The sequence below is a fragment of the Narcine bancroftii genome, chromosome 13, assembly GCF_036971445.1.
Source record: "Narcine bancroftii isolate sNarBan1 chromosome 13, sNarBan1.hap1, whole genome shotgun sequence".
NCBI lineage: Eukaryota > Metazoa > Chordata > Chondrichthyes > Torpediniformes > Narcinidae > Narcine > Narcine bancroftii.
Genome location: NC_091481.1, coordinates 86,722,248 through 86,749,472, shown reverse-complemented (window position 1 = coordinate 86,749,472; position 27,225 = coordinate 86,722,248). Strand labels below are relative to the sequence as shown.

The window sequence follows — 27,225 nt, the reverse complement described above, 5'->3', positions numbered from 1 at the left end:
ACATTGCTATTGACCATTCTATGGCTTCAAAGCTTTTTAATTCATAGGGGATGTTTACAAAGCAAGAAACAGGAAATGACAGATGCAAATACCAAGTGTATTTCATTGTTATCTTAAGCCTACAAATCAACATTATATCAAACTAATGAAATAGCGGAGAGATCTTTTAAACAATAAGTTGGTGGCAAGGTAATAACATGTGCATTATGCTAACATCTGAAAACTCATTCATTTGTAACTTTGTTAAATGAAAAGGGTTAATCAATTGGTTGTAGGGAATAAATATGACAAATGTATTTAGTAATGCATTCCTACATGGAAATGTACAAGTTTTCATCAAGCCTCCACAGATATACTAAAAGATCTCAATAATCAGAAAGTCCATTGAGGTGTGTTTATAAAACCTTGAATTTCAAGAGACAAATCCTTTCAGAAATGAAACCAAACAGATTCAGTCGTTAAGCTGAATCTTATTAATCAATTCCCAGTTACACCATTCCAAGTGTAGTGTTGTCACTCAAGTTCCTGTCGAATATATTGAGTGCAAAATGTTGTAAAATCGAACTTTAAACTGAAAAATGTTTCCAATTCTTGCCAATATTCAGTTGCCTCAACAGAACATTTTGAGTTAAAGATTTGTGATATTGACCTGTCACTGTTTGGAAACATTTGAAATTGTGAATTAAATGTAACAAGTCTGAGCCAAATATTAAATTATGGTGGTTTGAACGCTAATCGCAAATTGTCTCGAGTGACAACATCCAAGGAATCAAATATTGTTGTGCAGAGACCGATGCTTTATTTCTGGGCAGGGCAATTCCAAGTATGACAAGAACAATTCAGTGCAAGAATTTACAGTGCAGTTTATGTATTTAGATATTTTTGTGAATCGAAGTATTAAAGTTCAAGTGTGTGCCCACAAACAAAAGGCTTTAAAGGAAAGAACCTGAAGTTGTGTTGTGGCTACCTGCTAGATTATCACCTTGCTCACACAAATATTAAGCTATTTCCACCAATCCCCCCCCCCCCCCTCCCAAATGTGGCAGGACCAGACAACCAATATCACCAGTGCTGGAAGCTTACCTCAGTGAAGATTCTAGATTTAACCTTTGACCTTCAACCATTATCTAAGAGATTAGGGCCAAAGTTTATAAAATCTTTAACCAATTATAGTGATAACCTGCAAACCAGGGACAAGACCTTCAAAAAAAGATCAATATTACTTGTTACTCAATTTACATTCTACCAATAATATATCCAAATGAAACCAAATTACAGGATGGATTCTGAGTGAAGGAAATAATTTCAACTTTTACACGACATGTAGGGGGCTCAGGAGAAAATACAATTACTAATGAATGCCTGTGAAATGATTATCAAGACTGATGAGTTAACAGGCTTGAGGTCAAAACTCAGCTAGGACAAATGAAAAAGCTTAAGAGCCAAAATTATCAAGTGATAAAAATTTAATGGCTCAAAAAAAATGTCATTCAGGCTCCCTGGTACTTAGCTGAACAGTGCATCTTTGTGGAGATTCTTCACTTTACAGAATTTGAATTCCAAGGAGAAGCAAAATAACAAGAATGATAATGGAAGTACCAGTATTACAGTCGTGGATTTTATTAATCGTGGATTTTATTAGTTGTGGTTTTCATTGCAGTCGTGGTTTTCATTGCAGTCGTGGATTTCATTGCAGTCGTGGATTTTATTAGTTGTGGATTTTATTGCAGTCGTGGTTTTTATTGCAGTTGTGGTTTTTATTAGTCGTGGTTTTTATTACAGTCGTGGTTTTATTAGTCGTGGATTTTATTGCAGTCGTGGATTTTATTGCAGTCGTGGTTTTTGTTAAGTCGTGGATTTCGTTACAGTCGTGGTTTTTATTGCAGTCGTGGTTTTTATAGCAATCGTGGTTTTATTGCAGTCGTGGATTTTATTGCAGTCGTGGTTTTTGTTAGTCGTGGATTTCGTTAGTCGTGGTTTTTATTGCAGTCGTGGTTTTTATTGCAGTCGTGGTTTTTATAGCAGTCGTGGATTTTATTGCAGTCGTGGATTTTATTGCAGTCGTGGATTTTATTGCAGTCGTGGTTTTTATAGCAGTCGTAGTTTTTATAGCAGTCGTGGATTTCATTGGAGTCGTGGATTTTATAGCAGTCGTGGATTTCGTTACAGTCGTGGTTTTTATTGCAGTCGTGGTTTTTATTGCAGTCGTGGTTTTTATAGCAGTCGTGGATTTCGTTACAGTCGTGGTTTTTATTGCAGTCGTGGTTTTTATTGCAGTCGTGGTTTTTATTGCAGTCGTGGTTTTTATAGCAGTCGTGGTTTTCATTGCAGTCGTGGTTTTTATAGCAGTCGTGGATTTCATTGCAGTCGTGGATTTCATTGCAGTCGTGGATTTCATTGCAGTCGTGGATTTCATTGCAGTCGTGGATTTCATTGCAGTCGTGGTTTTTATTGCAGTCGTGGTTTTTATAGCAGTCGTGGATTTCATTGCAGTCGTGGATTTCATTGCAGTCGTGGTTTTTATTGCAGTCGTGGTTTTTATTGTTCTCCCATTGCATAATCAGCTATGTCGGCAAAGACGAGATTCTTCAAATCAAAAAGAGCAAGTGAATAAGAAAACATTTTCTCCCAGTGAAGGTGATTTTTTTTTAAATTACTTAAGACCGAAGAACTCCCACAGCAGCCACAGTTTTGTCAGTTCCAATTTCCTCTGTAAACCCATCACTTTGTGTGACTATATTTTGATGCCTGGAAGCATGCGGGCAAGAGGTTCTTTTTCCCCCAGGATAAAATCAGCAAATATTAGAGGACTGGCTAAAAGGGCACCTGGTACCAGAAACAGGCTATGAGAAGGGGCTGAGGGTTTCCAGATTCCGTTGGAGGCTTGGATCTGGAGCTCGGGTGGCCGATGATTTGGACTGAAGTTTGTGCAGTTGGCAGAGGCTGCAGGAGCCCTGGAAACGAACCTATGGGCACTCGGCAACTCATAAGGGACTGTCTTTTTCTTCTCCTTCCCTGACTGCAAGAGGCACTGGGTAATTTCTGCTGATGCCAAATCTATGCCTTAGAGCAGACTAAATGAAATTTTGTGTGACATTACATCTGTCTTATGACATGACAATTTAAAAAAAAAGAATCTTAATGTGCATTTAAGGTGAGGAGGAAGTTTAAAGCTGTGCTGGGTCAAGTGTGCTGGAAGAGAATGCAGGGTAGTGGTGGAAACAGATATGATAGCAGCATTTAAGGCTTTTAGATAGACCCACGAATATCCAGGAATGGAGAGTTATGAATCTTGTGCAGGCAGAATAAATTTAGTTTAATTTTGGAATCATGTTCAACATAGGCATTGTGGACTGAAGAGCTTGGTAATGTTCTATGAAAGATTGGAACCCACTAACACACCAGAGATACCAAAAAGCAATACTAGTTACAATTTAGGAAGGGAAAAAGAAAACATCTCTTAACTGATTTAATGTATTGGTTATATTTAACCAGAGATAAAACCTCGGTTAAATGGAGTTTCCATAGATTCTGCATCACATTGGAATACAAGAGATTTCCCCAGTTCCGATGTAGAACATTTATACAAGAAGAACATTCCAGAGCTTACTTAGAGCTGAAAGTTTATCTGCAATTGGTAGGGATAAGGAGGTTGGGGATACAAAAGATCCCAGAGGCAGTTATATAGTTTTCCTAGGAATGCAGCAATAGACAAACCACTGAGGAATTGCAATGTAAATCTGTTCATTTAGACCCAGCAATGGCAGAAGACCATAAATTGGAAAACTTAACCTTTAAAAGGTTAAAGACATACTAACGTCAAATTTTGCTTAAAAAAAAAAGTGACAATTTTTATGCACAAACCCAATTTAATTTTTTTCTTATATAAAGACTTCCTTGCCCTGCACACTAATTGACAATGGCTGAAGGTCAGAGGTTCCAGTATAGGTTTGCAAGAGAAAATAAAATTGAATAAAAGAAGCAAAGACAGGTTGTGCAAGAAGAAATAGCAGCAACGTGCATATATGATCCTACCTGGTCTTCCAGGGTTAGGGTTTACATAATCCCAAGTATCTGCATCATTCTTAAAAACATTCAGACGGGTTGGCTGCAATGGAATACAAGTCATTTTCACCTGCACTAAGTACATTGGAATGACAATAGTTCGACATTTACTGAGCCAATTTACAAATTTTGTAACATCAAAAGCACTCCAGTGACCAAATCCCAAGAGAACCCAACAACACAACATTCAGGTTTAATTGAAGCAAATGGTTCAATGCTCAATGCAGTTTTCGATGGAATTGAGACTGTGCGTGTGTGAGATAATTTTTTCCACAAGAACCACAATTCATGGAGCCCTCCTTCAAAGACAGGAAGATCCTTACTTGCTAAGCATTATAGTCCACATCAGAACAGAAGTAGGTAACTCAGCCCATCAATCCGCTCCGCCCCACCATTCCATAATGAGCTGATCCATTCTCTCTCTCAGCCCCTCTCCTGCCTTCTCCCCATAACCCTTGATACCCTGATTATTATTCAGACAGCTGTCAATCTTGGCTTTAAATACCCCCAATGACTTAGCCTCCACAGGCCATACATTTGTAATGTAGAATTTAGCAAATTCCAGAAGTTCACCACTCTCTGACAAAAGAAATTCCTCCGTATGTTTTAAATGGGTGCCCTTCAATCCTAAAGTTGTGTCCTCTCGTCCTAGACTCCCCTACCATTGGAAACAACTTTGTCCCATCTACTGTCCAGGCCTTTCAATATTCAAAATGGTTCTATGAGGTTCCTCCCTCATTCTTCTGAACTCCAAGGAATACAGTCCAAGAGCCATCAAATGTTCTTCCTCTGCTACTCCCTTCATTCCAGGAATCACCCTTGTGAATCTTTTCTGAACCCTCTCCAATTCCAGAACATACTTTCTTAAATAAGCAAAACTGCACAAAGTACTCCAAGTGAGGCCTCACCAGTCAATTGGCAACACATCAAATGATATTCAATTGCTGTCATCGGCCATGACTTATTTATGGACTCTTGCCCTTGAAGTATTCTGTGGAGTTCTGGTGGCCACACTATAGAAAGGATGTAATTGCACTGGACAGAGCAAAGGAGATTCTTCTGGATTAGAGGATGAGATGTCGGGAGAGAGTGGACTGTCTGGACGAGCTTTCCCTGGAGTGAAGGCTGATAGTTAAAATCTTTTTGCTATGATAGAGGTATCAAAAACAGGAGGGCATATGTTAATGAGAGGAAGGAGTTTTAAAAAGGATCCAAGGGATTTTTTAAAATTTATAGATGCTGCCAGGAGGTGAAAGAATCAGATGCAATTTTTAGACATTTGGAGAGGCATTTAAATAGGCATGATATATAGGCAAATGGGATTAGCATATGGGAATAGAAAAAGATCAGTGTGGATGGACATAGACGGCTGAAGGGCCCATTTCTGGGGCTAATATTGAAGCATTTGTAATCACTTCGTCGTCTGTCCATGTCTGCAGTCCATCATCCTATTATTTACATCACTGCAAATCACAATGGCTTTAACAATTCTGCCCTCGTTTATACAAATGGAAGGACCAAGGTACCAAGAGTAGGTGAAGATCACTAAATTCAAAAGTCAATAACATCCCATTTAAAAACACACTGCTGTTTCTCCATTATCACCAGCTCTAAATACTGGAGGACCCTGACCACTGGCACTATTCAAAGTAATTTCACCGCCCAACTACGGCAGTCCAGGAAGAACTATTGCTGCTATTAGAACGAGAGATAGACGCTAGCCTTGGCAGCAATAATCAAATCTTGCAAACGAATAAACAATAGCATTTAACAAATGTAGGCCTTTCAGAATGTTACTTGGCATTAGTGTTTTCAAGGACATTTTGAAAAGTTTACTCCAGCAACCAATTGCAAAACAAACGTGGGTGCTGGAAGGAAGGATAGAGCTTCAATAGTTGACTTTGGCCAACAGTCAAATAGATTGTCAATCCTCATTGTTTAGGTTTATGAGAATAGAATATCCTATTTGTGTAAGGAAGCTGAGAATTTCCATTAGAACCATATCCACGTCAGAGGAATTTAGACGTCACAGGAGAGAAAGGAACAAAGGTACATTATTTATAACTGCAGAAAAGAGTGGTGGCAAACTTACCTTTGCATATTCTATTTTCAAAGTACAACATCCAGAATAAATATCAGCACCATTCAGAGATGCTTTGGCCTTCTGCGCACTTTGAATAGAGTCAAATGTATGGTGAATTAAGAAAAATGCCATTACACACGTTATGCAAAACAAACAACAATAGTTTCACCAAGTGCTCAAAAACTGAATGTGTTTTTTGGGTAAATGCAGCATTGTAAAACAATTCCTACCTGACACTACATCAATTACGGAGTACAAGGGAGGCCTATAATTGGTGAATAATCAACAAAAAGATGCATTGTTTACCAAAACTGGCTGAAAGCAGGGTCACAGAAGTCAAACAAGACAAAGCTAAATTTCAAGTTGACTGAAAAACTACCAAATTAGCAATGGAACATGAAAAAAAATCACCAACTTTGTATTCCATTTGTAATGTAGGATGGAGAAATAAGAGTTTAAAACAGTTACAAAAGTACACTAATCGTTTCATCTGATTACTTTTCCAGTTTGTATTTATTTCTATCTCTCTTTGGCTTGGCTTCGCGGATGAAGATTTATGGAGGGGTAAATGTCCACGTCAGCTCCAGGTCGTTTGTGGCTGACAAGTCCGATGCGGGACAGGCAGACACGGTTGCAGCGGTAAATTGGTTGGTTGGGGTTGGGTGTTGGGTTTTTCCTCCTTCGTCTTTTGTCAGTGAGGTGGGCTCTGCGGTCTTCTTCAAAGGAGGTTTCTATATTAACCAATTAATGAGACACTTTACATCAAAGCCACACTCATTTTCTGCATTTCAAAATTCTAAACCATTTCTGATGACTCCACATTCCCATTTATTCAAGATCACGTTCGTTTCTCGCCACGTTACCATCTTCATAGCTTGCATCATTAACCTTTTTAATCATTTCTCTATCATCCAATGGTTCCTCCTACATTTTAAACTTGCTACATCTCCAATGTTCCCCAATTAAGAGTCAGGTAGCGGAAATTTTAAGCATTTCCACAGATTTTTCATGGCCCGGCAATTTCAATAGTTGCACCCCAATGATGTTATTCCAGATCCCTCTGAAGAAATCTCTTGGCCTTTTGACCAAAAGGGCAGCACCAGTTAGCACAACGGTGTTAACACCACCAGCCACCTGGGTTCAAATCTTGCACTGTAAAGAGTTTGTATGTTCTCCCCATGTCTGCATGGGTTTCTTGCGTGTGCTCTAGGTTCCTCCCTTTCGAAACTTACGGGGAATATAGGTCGATTGGGCAGCATGGGCTACATGTCTAATTTATTTTTTACATTAAAAAATACAATCCTACAATAAGATTAGAAAATGACAGAAAGATTGAGTCAGGTGTCATTGGAAATGCTAACAAAAAATTATACCCTTGCAATGGAGATGTAGCAAGTTTAAAATTCTGTCCCATCACCTCTGGGTCTTTCCCCAGCTTCTTTCCTATTTACATACAGAAGGTTACTCATCCCTCTTGTCTCAATCAAGGGTTCATACTGTTAGGTAAAACATCATGAGATGGGAATGTACAGGGCTGTAACAAGATGTGAATGCATCCTTGTACTTACAAGATAAGAGAGACATTGATGGATTGAGAGGCAGGAAGCTAGCAGGGAAAGGATAGCAACAGTTTTAGTCATTGGACAAGTAATGATATGATGATGTTCTAAGCACATATCCAAGGGTATAAAAAATCACCATTTTGCTGATAACGGCAGAATGCATTCTCCGACTAACATGTTTAGTCGCAAGTGTTACAATCCGGTAATAAAGAACAAAGAACCCTGATTTCGACTCAGTCTGGTGTTTGTCTCACTCATTCATGAACAAAGCAGACCTAACAATACCCAAAATGTTGACTGACCATTTCTACCAACAGATGCTGTCTGAACTGTCAAGTTCTTCCAGCAACTCTGTCTGCACAAGAGCTGATTAGCTTCTAAGCCTATTTAAGTTTTCCTTTAGGAGTGTTTTAAAGGAACAAAAAGGCAAATAAAAAATGCATTTCAAGTTTGCAAAGGATATTCCACCATTGCCTGAATTCCATTCTTTCTAAAGATCACAATCCTTTGAACAGGCCCACAGGGATTGCAGATTGTATACAGAACATCCTGCAAAACAGCAGTAAACAAACACTCACTCCATAGATTGCAATTAAACACATTAGCACCCACAAAGCAGACACGTAAAACTGTCTATAAAAATCTGAGGGCATAAATACTAATGAAGCCCCACATCAAATAAATAAAATGACCGGTATCAAGCATCTACAGGATTGCAGATGCCTGATATAATAATTTTCTGGTTGCCTGAGACACACACTTAGTGTCTAACAAATACATCTGCATAAAAATAAACAGTTTGTAATGTTTCATATTTTATTTTTTTATCCGCCAATTCTCTTCTTTTGGTTGTATCTTCCTTTATTGCTAATTTTTTTTCTATGTTTATTATTTCCCTTTCCAACTGCTCTGTTTCCTGATTATAGTCCTTCTTCATCTTGGTTGCATAACTTATTATTTGCCCTCTAATGAATGCTTTCATTGCGTCCCATAGTATAAACTTATCTTCCACTGATTCCGTATTTACTTCAAAGTACATTTTTAATTGTTTTTCAATAAATTCTCTAAAATCCTGTCTTTTAAGTAGCATGGGGTTTAATCTCCATCTATACATTCTTGGAGGGATGTCTTCTAGCTCTATTGCCAATAACAGGGGTGAGTGGTCCGATAATAGTCTAGCTTTATATTCCGTTTTCCTAACTCTCCCTTGTATGTGGGCTGATAACAGGAATAGGTCTATTCTTGAGTATGTTTTATGTCTACCCGAATAATATGAATATTCATTTTCCTTTGGGTGTTGTTTCCTCCATATATCCAAAAGTTGCATTTCTTGCATCGATTTAATTATAAATTTGGTTACTTTGTTCTTCTTGTTAATTTTTTTCCCAGTTTTATCCATGTTTGAATCCAAATTAAGGTTGAAATCCCCTCCTATTAGTATGTTCCCTTGCGTATTAGCTACCTTCAAAAAGATATCTTGCATAAACTTTTGATCTTGTGATTTATGGTGTGAAAAATAAAAAATTTAAAAAAAAAAAAAAAAAAAAAAAATAAACAGTTTAAGACAAAAAAAAAGTTAAAAATGTAAAGCATTTTGGAAAATCAATATTGTAGTCCTTAACTATGTAAAGATCACTTTAATCAGGTAATTCCCGTAACACACAAAATTTAAATTCGATTCCCAGTCGCTGGCACTGTAACAGCGTTGCGCTAACCACATCTCCGACATAATTAAAACCCCCCCCCCCCCCAGTTTACAGATAGAGCTTTAATAATTAATATACTTTATACTAAAAGTCTTTACTAGGCAGGGTTAGGGAGATACTTTGGGGGAGTCACCCCAGCGACGAGCAGCATCAACTGGCTCTTCATCTTGGGTGCTGCCATTTTATTCAAACAGCTGCTGCTGGGCGAGGGCTTGACCGTGGTTCTCCGCTGGTTGAATCTTTGCTCTCATTTTCACAAAGGGGTTGTGTGTTGTTTCGGAGAACAATACTTTTACAATTCTAAACTTTAATTTATTCTTATTTATTTTATTTCCTCTTTTTATTGCTAGTTGCTTGAATCCTAGATACCGGGGATTTTATTGTACAAGCTTTAAACTCACATTAATATCTATGGAAGTATTCTGAGCATCAATTTTTTCATCTGAAAGTAAAATTATGGAGCTGAGCTGCATCTAGATCTTCAACAACCCAGGTTCAGCCCTAAATGGTGATATTTGGAATTTGGTTTTTTTCCCCTTGTGACAGTGTGGGTTTCTCATGTGTGCTCTTGTCCCCTCATCCATTGCTGGAATTGAGATAGGAGGGAATAGGATTGCTCCAAAAGCCTCAATGGACCACATCATGTTTTCTTGTGATGTGGAATCCACTCCAACTAATGAGGAAGAGAGAGATGTCGAATAGATGAACCCCACATCATCCAAATATGAGAGCTACACTCAACCCGTGGGTGTTTAATACCAGAACCCATTCATTTAAAATACTTTGTAACGTGCCAGGAAGAAATTAAATTGAAAGAAACTGACGCAGTTTCTGCCCTTTAAGTGTGCTGGGAATACAATTGTTAAAAGCCAGCAATTCTACACTGATGAATGAAAAATGATCTTTTCTCTAAAAGACACATGATAGCAGAGAGTCTATTTTTGGTCACATACATGCAATGCCCTGGAGGTTCAAAAGCAAAGCCTGGAATTGGTCAGATTCTAACCTCCAACAAATCAAAAAACCAAGCTCCCACACGATCATCTGAAAACTAGGCAAAGCTCTGTGGCGTTGAGAAAGTGTGGGATGTGAAGCTCAACATATTGTCACGTTCCAGCTGTAGCTGGGCTCTTTAGGATGTGGGAATGAACCAAGGGCTGCGACAGTTTCTAGCAACAATCATACAGTGCTTGTCATCTTGAACATAATCTGTTATCAAGATTGGTAAAAGGCTGCCTCGATATTCCGGGCTAGAGGGTGGAGAGGGAGATGAAGGAACACATTTTTCACATTCTATCCATCTTCTGTTCAACTTACTGTATTGATGGGATAAATAGGATTAGCAATGTTGATCAACAAGACATTATTGCATTTGGAGTCATCATCATCTGGCCTGGCAATTTTCTGACTTGTGGAAAAGCAAATATAGGCCAGCTGCCCAGCCACATAAATGGGGTTATCAGCCGCATAGTTGACACAGCTACATGCTCCACCGATGTCTTCAAACTCCACCAACGCTTGCTTTCTCCTTGGCATCAGCATTACGCAACTGTAATCCAAATACACAAAGATCATAAAACCAGAGGACTGGAGTTTTCTTTACTAACATTCTGAATCATCCATGGAGCACATTCCTAATTCATAGCTTTAAGTAAAACACACAATAGCACAATCAACACGTCTTGGGACTAAAAACGTTCAATCATTCCAGTACTAGCTCATACACCCACACTGAACATTGCTAGAACAAGACTAACACCATCATCCATTAGTGTCCAGCCCTCATCCTCTTAAGATTCTCAAAGCTTGTGTTCATTCTCTTGTGGTTTAACCCTTTGTGATTGATGGAAAGGGTTTATGGTTTAATTGGGCAACCCAGTTCTAAGACATCTAGCCGTGTTGTTAATATATACCCCTAACTGGGCCCATGGGTACGAAAGGTAAAAAAAAAATCAGTATGATCCAGCTGGTGGTTTGGTATAAAACCAGTCCCGGAAACAGTGACACAGAGTTCAAAGGAGTAATTCAATTTGAACTGATTTAAATAGAATTTTCTGGTGTGAACTGGTGCACAGACTAAGAAACTAAGATGAATCAGTTTAGTCAGTAGTCTTGCACTTTGCGATAAATTATCACAAAATTCATACAGGAAGCAGCCCAGAAGCACAAGACAAAGACCATCTCCAACCACCCATCTCTGGCATTCAATGGTTTTACCATTTCCAAATCCCCCACCATGTGATGATTCACCACTGACCGAAACCTAAACTGGGGTAACCCAATATACACTGTGATTGGATGACTGTGTCTGGGGCTGATTGGTGGGTGTTAGCAACAGTCTCAACCAAGCCGTGTTCAGAATGATAGAAGGCTAACACGGCTAGATGCCTTCCCTTTCCATCAATCACACAGCACTTACCTGGACCAATGTAACTCCAACAAAAACAACTATAGAGCACCCATTAACTAAATAATTACTCCCTCTACCTCGGTTACACCATAGCTAGTGTTCATCATTTGGAAGAAAGCACTGCAGGAGCACCTCAAAGCCAATATGGAAAAGTCACATGGCAACAACAATCTGATTCCCTCCTAACTGCATCCAATTTGAAAACGGAACAGCACTCGTCACGTGGCACAAATGTTGGTACTCCCTCCTAAGCAGCACGGTGAAAGAGAATGCAGCTGTCAAAAGCAGTAGCTACCTGCTGCCTCAAACGACGTGGAAAATCACATCAGCAACATCCACAACTAAAGAAATTGCACAGTTGAACTCCACTGCACAATGTTTTAATCGCTACATTTGTTTTAAAAACTAATTGAAAAGGAGCTAGGAATTTTCACAAATCTACTGAGATGCAATTTCAAGTGAGGTATAGATTTAAACTGTTCATCACAAGATTTGGCCTAGAGGAAGATGGACGAAATACACGCAAAGTTCCACAAACACCATCAGATAAACCACAAGATCAATTTGGACAATAGGTTAGTCGAAATACTGGGATAATACCCATGCTTGGCTTTTGAAAGCACCTTGGAGATTCCAAAACATTAGGAAACTCTTGATTTAATGTCGCATACCCCACTCAGCAGGTCTATACCAAGAATATATTTATATCAACACACACACACACTCTCTCACTCACTCACAGCTTTTCCTGATGGGGCTATGCAGGTTCTCGCAGCCTCAGGCAGAGCAGTTCCTGCACCACACAGCGATGCCCCCTGACAGGAAACCTACATTGGTTGTTAAGGGGGTGCAGGTAACATGCCACATTTCATCAGGTTCGAGGAAGCACGGGCACAGGTGTACTTTCTTGGCCAGTACAAGTTCACTGGAGACATTACACTGAGCACTAAAGCTATCTCATCACAGTTGGCCAGGATAATGTAGAATGTTCTACCACTCTTCTGAATCTATAAACCAGATCATTGGTCTTGTTGACATTGAGGGAGAGGTTGTTGTCTAAGCACGAAGCCTTCTACCTCTTCTGTACTCCAACTTGTCATTGTTAGAGATCCTGCCTACGATAGTGGGGTTTGGCCCTGCAGTTACGGGTGTTCAAGGAGCACAACAGGGGGCTGAGTACACAGCTTTGCAGGAGCCCAGAGTTGACGATGATTGCAGAGGAGGCATTGTTTACCCACCCTCACTGATTGTGGCCTACCAAATAGAAAGTCCAAAGGTGGAAGTGAGATGCTGAGGCCAAGATCCCAGTTTAAGGATGTTTGGTACTAATGTGAAGACAGCTATAGTTGACAAGTAGCAGTCTGACATAGGTGGCCTTGTTGCCCAGGTATTCCACGGCTGAGTATAGAGCCATGGAGATTACATCAGCTGTGGATCTATTGTGGCAGTGAAGCTGGCTGGTAGACCAGAGTTAACGTCAGCCAAGACCAATCCCTCAAAGCACTTCATGGTGGATGCCAGAACCACCAGCCACTAACCACTTAGGCCCATCAATCTCCTGATACATAGCCAATTCCCAAAAGGGACAAGCTGATCTCCGAGCCAGAAAAGTGCAAGCTCTTTTCACGATTCTAATGCAATACACAAAGGTGATGAAGGAACACCCCAGCATCAGCAGATTTTGTTAACTTCAGGACTCTAATGCCCACTTTAATTTATTCTTATTTATTTTAATTTTATTTCCTCTTTTTATTATGTAATGCACAAAACAATCAGCATTTGCAAGAGTGAATTGAAGAAATGACCTTTTCACCAATAATTAAAATATTCTTAATTTTTAGCAAAAGACACCTTGCATCATATTTCTATCACCTCAACATACCTGATGTTGCCAAAATCCTGAAGAGCTTCCATGAGGTCCACTTCTACTACTCCATCCAAGAGGCCCCGAACATGGACCACAGCAGATGGCAGAATCTTATTGTGGTTTTCTGCTCCACCATCCTGAAACGAAAAGGACACAACTATTGCCAGATCAAACCAGCTAATTCTAGTTGTAAATTGACAGGACTTCCAACAATCTACGTGCATGTTCACACTATCAGGTGTGCTTACATAATTAAAACCACTCCAGAATGGTCACCTGAGATTAACAAATATTCACTGCCCAAAAATAAAGATATCATGAATGGCTCAGGCCAGAAACATCAATTATACATCTTTACCAAGTTTCGATGCTGTAGGATCTGCTGAGATTCCCCAGAATTTTTGTCTTTACCACAATCAGTGTCTGAAGAGTTCCATGTGAATAAAGATATTTTAATTACTGCAAGTCTATCTAAACTAAGTAACCGATGACATTTGCAATAGACTCAACATTTAGCTATTAAACTGATGATAAAAGACGTAGTCAAAAGTACATTTTCATTCAATCCAAAAGCAAAGAAAAATCCACTGGCAAAAAAAAAAATAGAAAAGTACAGTTCCTGAATCCTGAATTGGCTGTGAAGAAATTCAGCCAAGATGCCATGTCATCAACACCCAAGTGAAAAGTAAGTGGTAGAGGAAGTTCACCAGATTGATTCCAGGGATGAAGGGGTTGAGATTGAGTCGTCTGGGACTGTACTCACTGGAATTTAGAAGAACGAGAGGCGATCTTAACTTAGAAAAGTTACAGCACAATACAGGCCCTTCAGCCCACAAAGTTGTGGCGAACACATCCCTTAGAAATTACTAGGCTTACCCATAGCCCTCTATTTTTCTAAGCTCCATGCACTTATCCAAAAGTCTCTTAAAAGATCCTATCGTATCTGCCTTCACCACAGTTGCCAGAAGCCCATTCCATGGACCCACCACTCTCTGCGTTAAAAAAACTTAACCGACATCTGCTCTGTAGCTATTCCCCGGCCCCTGTCCTCTTATGGCAACCATTTCAGCCCTGGGAAAAAGCCTCTGACCATCCACACGACCAATGGCTCTTATCATAAGCACCTCTATCAGGTCACCTCTCATCCGCCGTCGCTCCAAGGAGAAAAGGCCAAGTCTCTCATCCTCCGTCGCTCCAAGGAGAAAAGGCCAAGTCTCTCATCCTCCGTCGCTCCAAGGAGAAAAGGCCAAGTCTCTCATCCTCCGTCGCTCCAAGGAGAAAAGGCCAAGTCTCTCATCCTCTGTCGCTCCAAGGAGAAAAGGCCAAGTCTCTCATCCTCCGTTGTTCCAAGGAGAAAAGGCCAAGTTCACACAACCTGCTTTCATAAGGTCTGCTCCCTAATCCAGGCAACATCCTTGTAAATCTCCTCTGCACCCTTTCTATGGTAGTGAGGCAACCAGAACTGAGCACAGTACTCCGTGTGGTGTCTGACCAGGGCCCCATGTAACTGCAACATTACCTCTCAGCTCCTAAATTCAATTTCATGATTAATGAAGGCCTATACACCGTCTGCTTTCTTATCCATTGAATCAACCCATGCTTTGACCGTCCTATGGACTCAGACCCCAAGATCTCGCCGATCCTCCACACGGCCAAGAGTCTTACCATTAATACTATAATCTGCCATCATAAATGACCTACCAAAATGAACCACTTGACATTTATCTGGGTTGAACTCTATCTGCCACTTCTCAGCCCAATTTTACATCCTATAAATGACCCGCTGTAACCTCTGTCAGCCCTCCACACTATCCACAACAACCCCAACCTGTGTCATCAGTCAACTTACTAACCCATCCTTCTACTTCCTCATCCAGGTCATTTATAAAAATCGTAAAGAGTAAGGGTCCTAGAAGATCCCCGAGGAACACCACTGGTCACTGACCTCCATGCAGAAAATTACCTGTCTACAACCACTCTTTACCTTCTGTGGTCAAGCCAGTTCCAGATCCACAAAGCAATGTCCTCTTGGATTGCATTTCTCCTTACTTTCTCAATAGGCCTTGCATGGGGCTCCTATCAAATGCCTTGCTGAAACCCATATACACTACATCCACCCCTCTTCCTTCAATGTGTTTAGTGACATCCTCAAAACATTCAATCAGGTTCATAAAGCACGACCTGCCTTTGATAAAGTCATGTTGTCTATTCCTAATCATATTACACCTCTCCAAATGTTCATAAATCCTGCCTCTCAGGATCTTCTCCATCAACTTACCAACCACTCAATTAAGACCACTGGTCTATAATTTCTTGGGCTATATTTGCTCCCTTTCTTGAATAAAAAAAAACATCTGCAACTCTCCAATCCTCCAGAACCTCTCCCGTCCCCAGTGATGACTCAAAGATCATCACCAGAGATTCAGCCCTCCCCTCCCACAGTGGCCTGGGGTACATCCCACCTGGTCCCGGTGACATCCAACTTGATGCTTTCCAAAAGCTCCAGCACATCCTCTCTCTTAATATCTACATGCTCAAGATTTTCAGTCTGTTGCACGTCATCACTACAATCACCAAAGTCCTTCTCCAAAGTAAATACTGAGTATTCATTAAGTCCCTCTGCTATTTCCTCCTGTTCCATGCACACTTTCCCACTGTCACACTTGATAGGTCCTATTCTTTCACATCTTATCCTCTTGCTCTTCACATCCTTGTAGAATGCCTTGGGGTTTTCCTTAATCCTGCCTGCCAAGGCCTTCTCATGGCCGTTATGGCTCTCCTAATTTCCTTTTTAAGCTCCTTCCTGTTAGCCTTATAATCTTCTAGATCTCTAACGTTACCTAGCTCTCTGAATCATTTATGTTTTTCTTTTCTTTTTGACTAAGATTTATTACAGCCTTTGTACATCACGGTTCCCGTACCCTACCATAATATCCCCGTGCAGAACTCCACACCAATATCCCCTGAACATTCGCCACATTTCTTCCATACTTTTCCCTTAGAACATCTGTTCCCAATTTAAGCTTCCCATTTCCTGCCTGACAGCCTCATAATTCCTTACTCCAATTAAACACTTTTCTAAGTCATCTGTACCTAACTCTCTCCAATAAAGGAGGTAGAATTATGATCACTATTATGATCTGCCACCAGACCAGGTTCATTTCCCAATTCCAAATCCTTCCTCTTGTAGGATTATCTACGTATTGTGTCAAGAAAGCTTCCAGAACATTCCTAATCAACTCCACCCCATCTAAATCCCTTGCTCTAGGGAGATGCCAATTGATATTTGAAAAATTAAAATTTCCTTTCACGATAATTCTGTTATTACTACACCTGTCCAGGATCTATTTCCCTATCTGTTCCTCGATATCCCTGTTCCTATTCACCTCCACCCACAGGGTCTCCGTAGACACTCCCTCCACGATGTCCACCTTTTCTGCAGCTGTGACACTCTGATCAACAGTGCAACGCCCCCATCTCTTTTGCCTCCCTGTCAAGCCTGCTCCGCCACTCAATGAAATCATGGCTGATCTGATGATCGGCTTATCTCCAGCTACAGTTAAGATTATCTTGATCTTATAGAAACGTGAAACTACGATAGGAATAGATAAGACAAGTTGTTCCTACTGGTGGGGGAAAACCAGAACTAGGACACAGAGCCTCAAGATTTAGGCTGTCGGTTTAAGACAGAGATGAGGAGGGTGGTGAATTTGTGGAATTCGCTGCCCAATGAAGCAGTGGAGTAACTATATTTAAGTCCAAGGTTGAATAGATTTTTACATCTTAGTGGAATTAAGGGATATAGGGGAAAAGGCAGGTCGCATCAGATCAGCCCTGATCACAATGAATGGTGGAGCAGGCTTGACGGGCCGGATGGCCGCCTCCTGGTCCTGTCTCTTGTGATCCAACAACGTCCCAACAATCTACATCCTGTCTTGACCGCCCACTCACATTCCACCTTGAAGTAATCTCTTACTAACCCCAGAGCAGTTATGGCCATAGGAACAGGCCCTTCGGCCCACATCTCTCAACTAACCCCGCTGCCTGCGCCAGACAAGAGATGCCTGCAGCCCTTTCACGCTCATGGGTCCATCCCAGTGGACCCCCCCCCCCACTCCCACTTAATTAACCCTAACCAACCACAGAGCACCTGTGGCATAGGATGGATGGTCTTTGAGATTAGAGTTGGGGGGGGGGGGGGCACTAATCTAGTCCATGCTCTAGGAGTCCTCAAATTATTCTGCCACAAAGTTCCAGTTGTGGGGCTTCTCTCTCTCTCTATTAAAGCAGAGCAATCAGTTTAATAACCAAACTCTCAATATTTAAGGGGGGGGGCACAAACCGGCCGCGGGCGGGCCCCGTCTCTTCCCACGGGACAGGCCCAGGCTTCAGGACCACCACTAGGCCTCACAGCCCCTTTGTTCAGCCCCTTCCCCGGGGAGGGGGGGGAAGGCCTCCCCCGGCGCCCCCCCCCCCCCGCGCGCGCTGCAGCCACGTGAGAGGGTGGGGAGAAAGGGGAGGGGAGCCCGCTCACCCTGTCCAGCCTGAAGCGCTTGGCCTGGTGCCTGCCCGCCATCGCGCCGCTCCCTTCCTCGCACACGCCGACGACGAGGAGAGGACGAAAAAAAGATGGCGCCGGCGCCAACCCCACTTCCGCCGCCGGTCCCGCCCCTTCCTCCCCCCCCTCAGAGGAAGAGGCCACGTCCGTCAGGGCGCGCCCTCCAATCAGCGTCGCCCGCCTGCCCGCCGGCCGGACCCTGGAGGGCGCGGGTTTTCATTCATGAAAATCTGGCGCTGAAGTCAATGGGAGTCAACGTGGAGTCGAGGAGGATCTGCAGAGAATCGAAATGCACCACCCTAGAGCAACTCAGCCGGTCGCAGAGGGTCCTCTGCGGGCAAAGCCCACCTTTCCTCAGCAAGGAATGAGCAAAATCTGGGCAGGTGCCTGGACCTGTGTTCACCTGGGCTGGAGGACACCTTCCTCCTCTCCTCCATCTCTCCCTGGAACCATTCCAGCATAGGCTTAGATATTGGAACAGGGGTGAGAATTGAGGCCCATGGGCAACTGGCATGAAAGAGAACACATTAATTATCATGTCGTTTTCCAGGTTCCCTGGACTTCACTTAACCAGTCACCTATCGCGGACCCTCAACATCTCCTCACTTGTCAGGAAGGCGCAACACTTCCTGAGGAGACTAAAGGGGGCGAGGCCACTGGCCACCATCCCGTCAACTGTCTACAGCAGCTCCAGCAAGAGCGTCCTGGCAGGCGGCATCGCAGTGTGGTATGGTTGCAGTGTCCCCGTCCCCGTCGATGCGATCGACTGGGATCCTTGTCTGAAGACGAGATCATTGAGGACCCCTTCCACCCTGCACGCAGAATCTTTCAGCTGCGCCCGCTGGAGAAGAGGCGCAGGAGTATCCGAGCCAGGACCTCCAGGCTGAGGAACAGAAGCTCCCCACGGGCAGTGAGAATGCTGAACGACTGAATGATCATACAAACCCTTTTTTACACTACTATTTATTTATTTATTATGTATGTTCTGCATATGCATCATTTGTATGTCTGTTTGCATGTTTTTGCACCGAGGACTGGAGAACACTGTTCCCTCGGGTTGTATTTGTACCATCAAATGACAATAAACTTGAGCACAACACCTGCTGGGATCAAAATATCACTGGAGGACTCAGCAGGTCAGCACTCATAGGTAGAAATGGTCAGTCAACATTTTAGGAGAAACCCGATGCTGGAGAAATTCAGCAGGTAAAATGATGTCCTTTATATAACAAAGATAAAGAGACAGAACCAATGTTTCAGTCTCAAGCCCAAAACGTTGTTCGGGCGCCTACATACATTTCAGAATCAGATTTTATTGTCACAAGTCACAAAATTCTTTGTTTTGTGGCAGCATCACTGGGCAAACTTTCATATAAACCACCTTACAAAATAAATAAAAATAGTACATGAAAAATCAAAAAGACAGAGTCATGTAGAAAGGTTATTTCCCATGGTGGGAGAGCCTAGGACAAGAGGTCACAACTTCAGGGTTGAAAGGCGTCTGCGTGGAACAGAGATGGGAAGAAATTTCTTCAGCCAGAGGGTGGTAAATCTGTAGAATGTGTTGCCTCGGGCAGTTGTGAAGGCTGGGTCATTGGTTATATTTAAGGCAGAGATTAGCCAAGGCATCAAAGATGGGGAGAAGGCCGGGCAGTGGGGCTGAGTGGGAGAATGGATCAGCTCATGGTTGAATGATAGGAAAGCCTACTGCTCTGATGTCTCTTGAAAACCAGGTTAGTGACTAAAGTAAAGACATGGAAATGCAGCCCAAAGCTTCTTCCTGACTTGTTTCTGTTTTGTTTCTGTTCTTGTTTGGGTCTGCAGAGGAGAGAAGTGTGGTGTGTAGTCTACGTCCCATCAGGAGCTCAGCAGGTGACAAGCTATGTTCAAGTGGTGAAGCTCCAGTAACTCAACAGAGCTAGATAAGGATCAAACCACTCTCTTGTGTTCGAACTTAAATTTAAATTTTTTTAAGTTTTGGGAATTACCTGATTAAAGTGAATGCAGACTTACTAATTAAGGACGACAATACTGATTATTTTTGAAATTACTTTACATTTCACACAATCTTGTCTTTTAACTGTTTATTCTTAATACTGGTGTCTTAGTTAGGCATTGTAAGAGTGAGTCTCAAGCAAATGGAAAATGTGTATATCCGGCATCTCCTAGTTCCTGTAGGTGCCGGATACCAGGGGTTTTACTGTATTCGGTAGTGTTGTCATTGCTCAGCTGGTTCTTTGTTCGAGTCTCACTCTAGAGACCTGTGGGCAGAAATCTGATAGACACCTCAAGAGCCCAGCGAGAATAACGTTCTCATTAATATATTATGTCTGTAAAGTGAATCAGGCATCTGAAGAAAAAGTAAAACGTTTTCATAAAAAGGTATGTTTATTCCCAAACTGCCCTTCACATCCCTTCCAAGATATACTAAAGCAGCCATTCTCAACCCTTTTTGGGAGTCTGCTCAAAGTTTATGGGTCCCCTTCCCTGTGAAGCAATAAAGTTTAGATGGTTTATTCCGTACATTTCTCCTTCCAACTACATTTTTTTTTAAAATTAAAATATTTAAGTTACGTGAGGTAACATACATATAAATGATGTGCAGTGCCCCCTGGGTGGGGTATGGCCCCTGCTGAGAATAGCTGTCCTAAGGCACCTTGCAGTCAGTAAGTAATTTTGAAGCATCTTACTCAGGGGTGGCCAAATCACAGCTCGCGACCCACGTGCGGCTCTCTGACATGAAGGTGTGGCTTGTGGAATTATGTTGGCTGAGACAGGACTCGTACAAGCTGCACATTAGTAAACATAAGGTGGTGATTGCAGGAGATTTTAACTTTCCACACATTGACTGGGACGCCCATACTGTAAAAGGGGTTGTTTGTCACATGTGCTTAGGAAAGTTTTCTAAATCAATACATAGAAGAACCGACTAGAGAGGGGGCAGTATTGGATCTCCTATTAGAGAACAAGATAGGTCAGGTGACAGAGGTTTGTGTTGGGGAACACTTTAGGTCTAGTTATCATAATACTATTAGTTTTAGGTTAATAATGGAGAAGGATAGGGCTGGGCCTAAGGTTGAGATTCTTAACTGGAACAAGGCAAATTTGCGAAAGGATTTAGAAGGTGTCATTTGGGAGAATTTATTTTCTGGCAAGGATGTAACAGATAAATGGAGGATATACAAAGAAGAAATTTTGGGAGTACAGAGTCAGTGTGTCCCTGTGAGGATTAAAGGAAAGGTTAGAAAATAAAGGGAGCCTTGGCTTTCAAGGGATATTGGGAATTTGGTTCGGAGGAAGAGGGATGTGGACACCAGGTATAAACATCAGGGAATAGATGAGGTACTTGAGGAATATAAGGAGTGTCAAAAAAAATCTTAAGAAAGAATTATAAAGGCCAAAAGGAGATACGAGGCTGCTTTGGTAAAAATAAATCCAAAGGGTTTCTACAGGTACATTAAAAAGAAAAGGATAAAAATTAGGCCCCTTGAGGATCAGAGGGGTAGGTTATGTGAGAAGTCGGAGAGATGGGGGAAATTTTAAATGATTTTTTTCTTCAGTATTCACAAAGGAAAGGAATATTGAGGCAGGTGAAGTAATGAAATCTGGTCGTGAGGTCATGAATAATAAGGATTAATGAGGAGGTAGTATTGGCTAGAGAATTAAGGTGGATAAATCTCTGGGTCCTGACAAGGTATTCCCTGGGACTCTGAGGGAGGTTAGTGTACAAATAGTGGGGGCTCTGACGGAAATATTTAAAATGTCACTGACCACGAGGGAGGTGCCGGAGGTGCTCATATTGTTCCGCTATTTAAAAAAGGCTCCAAAATTAATATAGGCCTGTGAGTCTGACGTCGGTGATGGGTAAATTAATGGAAAGTGTTCTTAGAGATGGAATATACAATTATTTGGAAAGACAAGGATTGATTAGGAGTAGTGGTAGATCATGGGTAACGGATCTTATAAAGGTTTTCGTGGAGGTTACGAAAAGGTTGATGAAGGAAAGACTGTGGATATTGTTTATATGGACTTTAGTAAAGGCTTTTGACAAGGTTCTGCATAAGAGGTTAGTTAGGGAGGTTCAAACATTAGGTATTAATGTTGAAGTAGTGAAATGGATTGATGGGAGATGCCAGAGAGTAGTGGTGGAAAATTGTTTGTCAAATTGGAGGCCGATAATTGGAGTGCCTCAGGGATCGGTACTGGGTCCATTGTTGTTTGTCATATATATATAAATGATCTGGATGATAGGGTGGTAAATTAGATTAGTAAGTATGCAGGTAGATTGGTGGTGTTGTGGACAGTGAAGGAGGGTTTCAAAGCTTGCAGTGGGATATATATCAGAAGAGTAGGCTGAAAGATGGCAGATGGAGTTTAATACTGATAAATGTGAGGTGTTGCATTTTTGTAGAACTAATCAGAAAAGGTCATGCACGTTAAAGGTAGACAATTGAGGAGTGCAGTAGAACAAAAGTATTTAGGAGACACGGACATAATTCCCGGAAAGCAAAGTCACACGTAGATAGGGTGGTGAAGAAAGCATTTGGTACAGGAGTTGGGATATCATGTTTATGTTGTATAACGCATTGGTAAGGCCAAATTTGGAATATTGTTTTGCAGTTTTGGTCGTCGAATTATAGGAAAGATATAAACAGAATAGAGAGAGTGCAGAGGAGATTTATAAGAATGTTGCCTGGATTTCTGGGTTTTAGTTGCATGGAAAGGTTGAGGTTGAACAGGCTGGAACTTTATTCCCTGGAGTGTAGAAGATTGAGGAGAGATTTGATAGAGGTATTTAAAATTATGAGGGGGACAGATAGAGTCAATGTGGACAGGCTTTTTCCATTGAAAATGAAAACAAGAGAACATGGATTAAGATTGAAGGGGGAAAAGTTTAGGGGACACATGAGGGAGAATTTCTTCACTCAGAGGATGGTGTGAAGGCAAGTCTCGGAAAATGGCATTTGATGCACGCACGCGCACACACACACACACACACACACACACACACACACACACACACACACACACACACACACACACACACACACACACACACACACACACACACACACACACACACACAGAACTAGTACATGTAATGATCAGGAAAAATCACTATGACACCCCACCACCCCTTGACTCAGTGCCAGAACAGCTCTAAGCTACAAGGGACACTAATTAAATGCTCCCAACCCTTTTAACAGTGCACATCTTACCAACAGTTTCTCCAGCACCCTTCCACATTTCTAGGCCTGGAGTGAAGCAGGGTGGTCCCAAGCTGGCAAAGAGGAAGAACAAAGAGCACATGGAACTTTTATAGAGCTGGAGGGACAAGCCCACATCATTTACTGGGGACCAATAGCTCAGTGGCAGGAGGGTTAAACTAATTACAACAGCCAATGGCCCAAGGCCAAGTACAGGCAGGCTGGAGAGTGCAGACCAGGTAATTTACATGGATCCAACAGCAAGATGGACACTAATGGGTGGGGCGGAACCAAACCTTGATTGGCAGCTGGTGTGTCCTCTGACTGGTAGGGGCAGTGCTGACACATGACAGCCACAACCCTTCCCAATACATATATATTATATGTCAAAGAACGACATGTGACTGGGGACCCTCCCCCGGGCCCTGGCCACCTGCCCATCTGAGTTCAAAATGCCCCAGCAGTGGACTCTCACCCAGGCCCTGGCTGCCAACTTATCCAAGCTCCTGATGCCCCAGCTGCAGACTTACTACCTAGTCCCAACCACCCGCCCATCCAAACTCCTGACACCCCGACCACAGACATTCGCCTAGGCCCTGGCCACCTGACCATCCGAGCTCCCGGCGCCCCGAACCCAGATTTACCACCCAGTTCCGGTCGCCCGCCCAACCAAGCTCCCAATGCCCCAAACAATGTAGGTACTTACCCCATGGTGTCGGAGGTTTGGATCTGAAGCTCGCGTTGCTGATGGTTAGGACTGGACTCTGCGGCTGCAGAGGCTGTGGGAATTGCTGGAGGCAAATCCACAGACACTCAGTGTCTCTGAAGGGACTCACTTTTGCTTCTCTTTCTCTCATATTGTAAGGGGTGCCGGGAAATGTCTGCTGATGGCAAATCTTTGTCTGCCTTCTGACAGACTAACGGCAATTTCATGTAATATTACATCTGTTACTTTAACATTCATCAGGGGGCACTGCAGGGCTGTTCTATTTTATAGCTTCACCAATAGCAACCTTTGAAATAAGGAACTTTTAACATAGGGACAAAGGTCTTTTTGCAGTTAGAATTGTAATAATGACTACAATTAATTCAACCCACCATGTGACTGTATGAATGACACCATTTTCAGTGTCTCATGTACACGTTAGGCTAGGTACAGTGTTCGCTTTCTTGCCTTTGAAGTTCTGGGTTCAAACATCATCATCTGGAGATGGATTCCATGCCTTCCCCCTCCGCATCTTGGTTGAATTAGATTTTGCCTTCCATGACCTTTCACTTGGATTTCTGGAGAATCGGCCCACCCAACCACCCAAACCTAGCAAGGTTTGGCCTCACCCTGACAATGGCTGAAGTCAGGGACCGTCCATGTCACTGAACATTGTACAAGTGTCAACTGCAAATTGGACAAGTTGCCACTACTTCAACCTTTGTGAAAACAAAACTCTTTCCTCACATTTAATGTTGAGACACGAAGCTAATGTATTAAACTTTATATTTTGGAAGTTGGTATTGGTGAAGTTAGAAAATAGATTGACGTTGCAGTGACTCTTGGTGAATGTGAAAGAAAAGGCATGGTTAGTGACCTGGATTTGAATCCAGCGCTGACTGTAAGGGGTTTGAACGTTCTCCCTGTGTTTCCTCCAGGTCCTGCGGTTTCCTCCCACCCTTCAAAATGTTCACATCTAGGTAGTGTTAGTGTGATCCAGGCTGCCTGCCCTCTGGAGCTCCTGATGCCCCAACTTCAGATTCACACCTAGGCCCAAGCCACTGGAGATCCCTATGCCCTGAAAGCAGACTTACCACCTGGACCCACCCACCCATATGAGCTCCCAATGCCCCGAACGTGTACTTACTCCCTGGTCTCACCCACCCATACAAGCGCCCAATGCCCTGAACGCAGACTTACCACCTGGTTCCACCCGCCCATACGAGCTCCCGAAGCCCTGAATGCAGACTAACAAATACAAACAAAATATTTAGTATGTATACTTCTTGATTATTAAAATGAATACAAATTAGCAGTTTAAAAACTACATACATGAATAAATATTATTATGTTCATGCATTTCTTAATATTTATATTAAATATTTGTAACAAAATGTGCATGTAAACACATGTATGTAATATTTTTCATGTCTGGCGGTTCTCAAACATCTGAGTTTCATCGTACATGGCTTTTATGTTAAGCAAGTTTGACCCTGGTTCAGATTCTAAACTGTACTGCAGTCTTGTACAGAGTGATTGCTGTAAATAAGTTGTAAAACTGATCCATTAACTATACACAAAGATCCCATTGTGCTATTTAAAGATTTGTTCTCCTGGTACCTGAGCTAATATTTATTCATCTGCTGGGATGATGACTGATAGTTATTTCTTTACCTTCTGTGGTAACTTGCAGGACACAGACACACCCGTGCTTTCTACATTCCGTCAATAACTAGACTTCAAATCACAATTCATTAGGCACTTTTACACAGCCACATTGAACAGCAGAAAGTTTCTGCACTGGTGGCTGTGTAAAAATGTCCAGACAGAATTTGTTACGTAAATTCCATCCCGTAATTTTTCCACTCGTACCCCTGCACATTTTTACCGAGTGTCTGCAGTGTAAATTGACCGCAGCCACTTTGCAAGAAATGGGCCTAATGAATACGATGTTCCCCCTCCAACAAACCTTTACACAGGAAGGCTGTGTAAAAGTGCTCCCGTGCAAACAACCACATTGGGACACACCAAAGGTAAGTATACTCATATTTTTTGGAATAATTCCAAAGTTTCTGTGTAAAAATGCCAATTGACTGTATTCAAGAAATAATTGCAATGCGTATAAGAGAAGTTCATTAATTATGGATGACTTCAATCTTCATGTAAAATAGATTAATCAAATTGGTAGGCCTAGATTAACCATGAAGCAAAATAAGCATGTGCTCAGGGCACCAGGGGAAGGGGGACCCACAGAGTTTTTCCCAGTGCTGGATTTACCAAGGTCCAGCTGAACTAGAGCCCCACAAAACGGGAGCCAGCACCACCAGGCTGAGGAACATATTCTTCCCACAGGCAGGGAGAACGCTGAATGACCAAAGGAACTGCTCACATTCACCCTCGGAGACTCTCATTCACAAAATCATATTTATCCGTATAGATTAAATACTTGTCCTGCATATGTATTGTTGTCTGTACGTGTGTTATGTCTGGGTGTGTGTCTGCATGTTTTGCACTGAGGACCGGAGAACGCTGTTTCATTGAGTTGTACTTGTACAATCAGATAACAATAAACTTGACCTGACTGAAATTGGATTAAAATTAAAGGTTGGGAGGAACCAAGCATTGAACCCTCCTTAGGACAGGACATCGATTGTTCACACTCAAATCTTTGCAGTGAATTAATTTCTTTGACAAATTAACTCCACCAATTTTCTGCAAAGGCCCAGTTCATGATTGACCACACTGGTTAACGTTTCCAGGAGTCTGAAGCTCGGTGACCAAGGGGTTCAAGTACGAGAATTTGACCTGGCCTTCTTATTTGTGGAAAAGTTAGAATCCATACTGATAAAGTACAGGAAAAGATATCAGGGAGGCAGAGAGTCGATTGGATGATAGCCTAATCAAAATCAGAATTTATTTATTTCAGAATCAGAATTTGTTGTCATGAACAAGTCATGAAATTCGATGTTTAAGGCAGGGTTCTCAACCTTTTTCTTTCCACTCACATCCCACTGTAAGTAATCCCTCTGCTATCGGTGCTCTGTGATCAGTAAGGGATTGC

At 42.0% G+C, this 27,225-nt stretch overlaps 2 protein-coding genes across 4 annotated transcripts in view; both read right to left on the bottom strand.

Moving 5' to 3' along the window:
* Nucleotides 1-18,332, bottom strand: part of LOC138748377 (heterogeneous nuclear ribonucleoprotein L-like) — a 48,000-nt gene extending 29,668 nt beyond the window's left edge. For 2 of the 3 annotated variants that reach the window (XM_069908465.1, XM_069908466.1), the window contains exons 1-6: nt 18,228-18,331; nt 13,709-13,830; nt 10,734-10,965; nt 8,174-8,259; nt 6,158-6,254; nt 4,036-4,108 (exon numbers count right to left, since the gene is read on the bottom strand). In XM_069908465.1, coding sequence (XP_069764566.1) covers nt 4,036-4,108; nt 6,158-6,254; nt 8,174-8,259; nt 10,734-10,965; nt 13,709-13,830; nt 18,228-18,269 — 652 coding nt within the window. In that variant the 5' untranslated portion in view covers nt 18,270-18,331. Of the gene's footprint in view, nt 1-4,035; nt 4,109-6,157; nt 6,255-8,173; nt 8,260-10,733; nt 10,966-13,708; nt 13,831-18,227 lie in introns of all 3 variants that reach the window. The other variant, XM_069908467.1, reaches the window with a different exon arrangement.
* Nucleotides 8-2,584, bottom strand: LOC138748378 (uncharacterized). Its single transcript, XM_069908468.1, has one exon. It carries the CDS (start codon nt 2,504-2,506, stop codon nt 1,952-1,954), a length of 555 nt encoding a protein of 184 aa, XP_069764569.1. The 5' UTR covers nt 2,507-2,584; the 3' UTR covers nt 8-1,951.
* Nucleotides 18,333-27,225: the final 8,893 nt, after the last annotated feature.